The following is a 2,506-nucleotide window of genomic DNA, read 5'->3' on the forward strand; positions in this document are numbered from 1 at the left end:
ACATTTTGCAGTTGCTCACGATGACCAGAGTAATCTGCAAGAGCTGCTCACAAAATTCTGGGTTCAAGAGGAGTCACCGATGGACGTTCCAAGCACACTCTCACCGGAGGAAGAAGAATGCGAAGCCCATTTCTGTGCAACTCACTCTCGTGACCATACAGGAAGGTACATCATTCGCATTCCACTCAAGGCACCAGCATCACTACTAGGCAATTCGCACAAGATTGCTCAAAGATGTCTGCAAAGCACATTGCGACGACTCTCCAAGAATTCAACATACAACCAACTCTACGTCGAGTTCATGAAAGAGTACGAAGAATTGGGACACATGGTAAAGGCTCCAGATCATCAGCGGATCACATCAAGAGAGGCTGAGAACGTTGGGCCTGATGGGGAGATGACCTTGGCACATGATGCTTCGGCATCAAGAGGGTTGAGGGTCTCTTCTGACGGTTCGACACCTTAGTCCTCTGCTCATCTTCAACCATATTATTTGCCTCACCATGGAGGTCTACGCCTCGACAGTTCAACATCAAAGCTCAGGGTTTGTATTCAACGGATCAAAAGCTACGACATCAGGCAAATCAGTCAACGATAAATCGTTAAAGTGCATACTGGTGCTAATCTGCTCTTAAATGTTACAGATGTTCTAATTTGGCTCCGCCATTATCACCACATTTTTGCCACAGACATCACGAAAATGTATCGCCAGGTAGCAGTTCACAAGGATGATTGGGATCTCCAGCGAATTCTTTGGATCGATGAAGACCGCAATGTCATTCCTTACCAGCTCACAACTGTCACGTATGGCACAAAAGCGGCTCCCTTCCTAACGACACGAGCACTCATGCAGCTGGTTCACGATGAGGGTCATCGATTCCCTCTGGCAACGCCTTCGCTCACACATGGGAGATATGTGGACGATATTTTTGGAGGAGCAAATTCAGTAACGGAACTAGGAGAGGTCGCTCAACAGCTGATTGCATTGTGCTACGCGGGCGGATTTCCACTCGCAAAATGGCATGCGACTCACCCCGATTTACTGAGGGCTGTTTCCTCATCCACACAATCGTCAGCTCTCATATCATTCGACGACTGCACTACCAAATTACTCGGAATTCAATGGATGCCTCAAACCGACACATTTGGCTTTTTATCAACGATCACAGATCAACCAAGTAAGTGTTCAAAACGCCTCGTATTGTCCGAAGTGGCTCGGATATTTGATCCATTAGGTTTCGTCTCACCGGTAATAGTACGAGCCAAAATGCTATTACAAGAGCTCTGGCTACACAAAATCAATTGGGACAATCCATTACCGTCTCAAATCATTTCACGATGGTTCATCATCAGAGAAGATCTCAACAGCTTGGCCAAGCTATCGATTCCAAGATGGTTCAACACATGGAGCAATTCAACTGTGGATATTCATGGATTCTGTGATGCTTCTCAACTTGCCATGGCAGCAGTGATTCATATCACTGTTAGCTCACCGTCCAACCACTCAACGACGTCAATTGTCTGTTCCAAGACAAAAGTTGCACCACTGAAGAGGCTCACCATCCCCAGATTGGAGTTGTCTGCAGCACTCCTACTGGCGAAGCTCGCCAAATACACTTATGTTCAAACAACGCTCAAGGTGAAGATCAACACAACGCACCTGTGGACGGATTCTCAAGTCTCCCTCACATGGATCAAATCGCAAGTATCACGTTGGAAGGATTATGTTCGGAACAGAGACATTCAGATCCAAGAACTCACTCCAAATGCGCATTGGAAGCATGTTCCAGGTGCGTCTAATCCAGCCGACTGTGCTTCCCGAGGCATTTCGACAGATCAACTTCAACGATTAGAGCTCTGGTGGAAAGGTCCTCTATGGATGACTCTAGATCAAGATCATTGGCCAGAGCAAAAGAAATTCTCAACTCTAACCAGCCCGCTCGAAGTGAGACCCAATGTCTCACTCTTTGCTTCAGCTCAAAAGCTAAGTTATCATTGGGATCTCATTTATAAATATTCTTCTCTTATTAAGCTGTATAGACTGACTGCACTTTGTTTCAGGTTTGCCTCACGGCTTAGGAGAAAGCTCGAAGCTCCACTCGTGATAATTGTTCCATCCTGCGACATGGAGAAGGCGTAGCTCTTTGGGATTCACGCAACTCAGCACCTGTATTTCGCCAACGAAATCAAGATGCTCAACTCAGGCTCAACCCTGCCTGCAACTCACCCCTTCAGTCGCCTCACCAACCTTCATCGATTCGCAGGGAACAGTACGAGTAGGAGGAAAACTCACCAACACAGCGCTCAGCAGGGACGAAAAACATCCAGCGATCCTCCCACGGGACGCTCACCTTTCGAAGATCATCATTGAAGACGCTCACAAGCGAACATTCCACGGAGGAACGCAGCTCACGTTCGCATATGTTCGACAACGGTATTGGATCATCGGTGGAAGAGCTCCTGTAAAATCTCACATCTTGAGATGTGTCGTGTGTCACATCTCAAG

General features: G+C 47.1%; 1 protein-coding gene across 1 annotated transcript; it reads left to right on the plus strand.

Annotated features, from left to right (window-relative positions):
* The first annotated feature begins 700 nt into the window (after positions 1 to 700).
* Positions 701 to 2,140, plus strand: LOC143305554 (uncharacterized). The gene has a single exon (XM_076689595.1). It carries the CDS (start codon positions 701 to 703, stop codon positions 2,138 to 2,140), a length of 1,440 nt encoding a protein of 479 aa, XP_076545710.1.
* The last annotated feature ends 366 nt before the right edge of the window (positions 2,141 to 2,506 follow it).

Source organism: Osmia lignaria, chromosome 8, assembly GCF_051020975.1.
Source record: "Osmia lignaria lignaria isolate PbOS001 chromosome 8, iyOsmLign1, whole genome shotgun sequence".
Classification (NCBI taxonomy): domain Eukaryota; kingdom Metazoa; phylum Arthropoda; class Insecta; order Hymenoptera; family Megachilidae; genus Osmia; species Osmia lignaria.

Coding starts and splice junctions, on each gene's coding strand:
- LOC143305554 (XM_076689595.1), top strand. CDS start 701: ATGTATCGCCAGGTAGCAGTTCACAAGGATGATTGGGATCTCCAGCGA.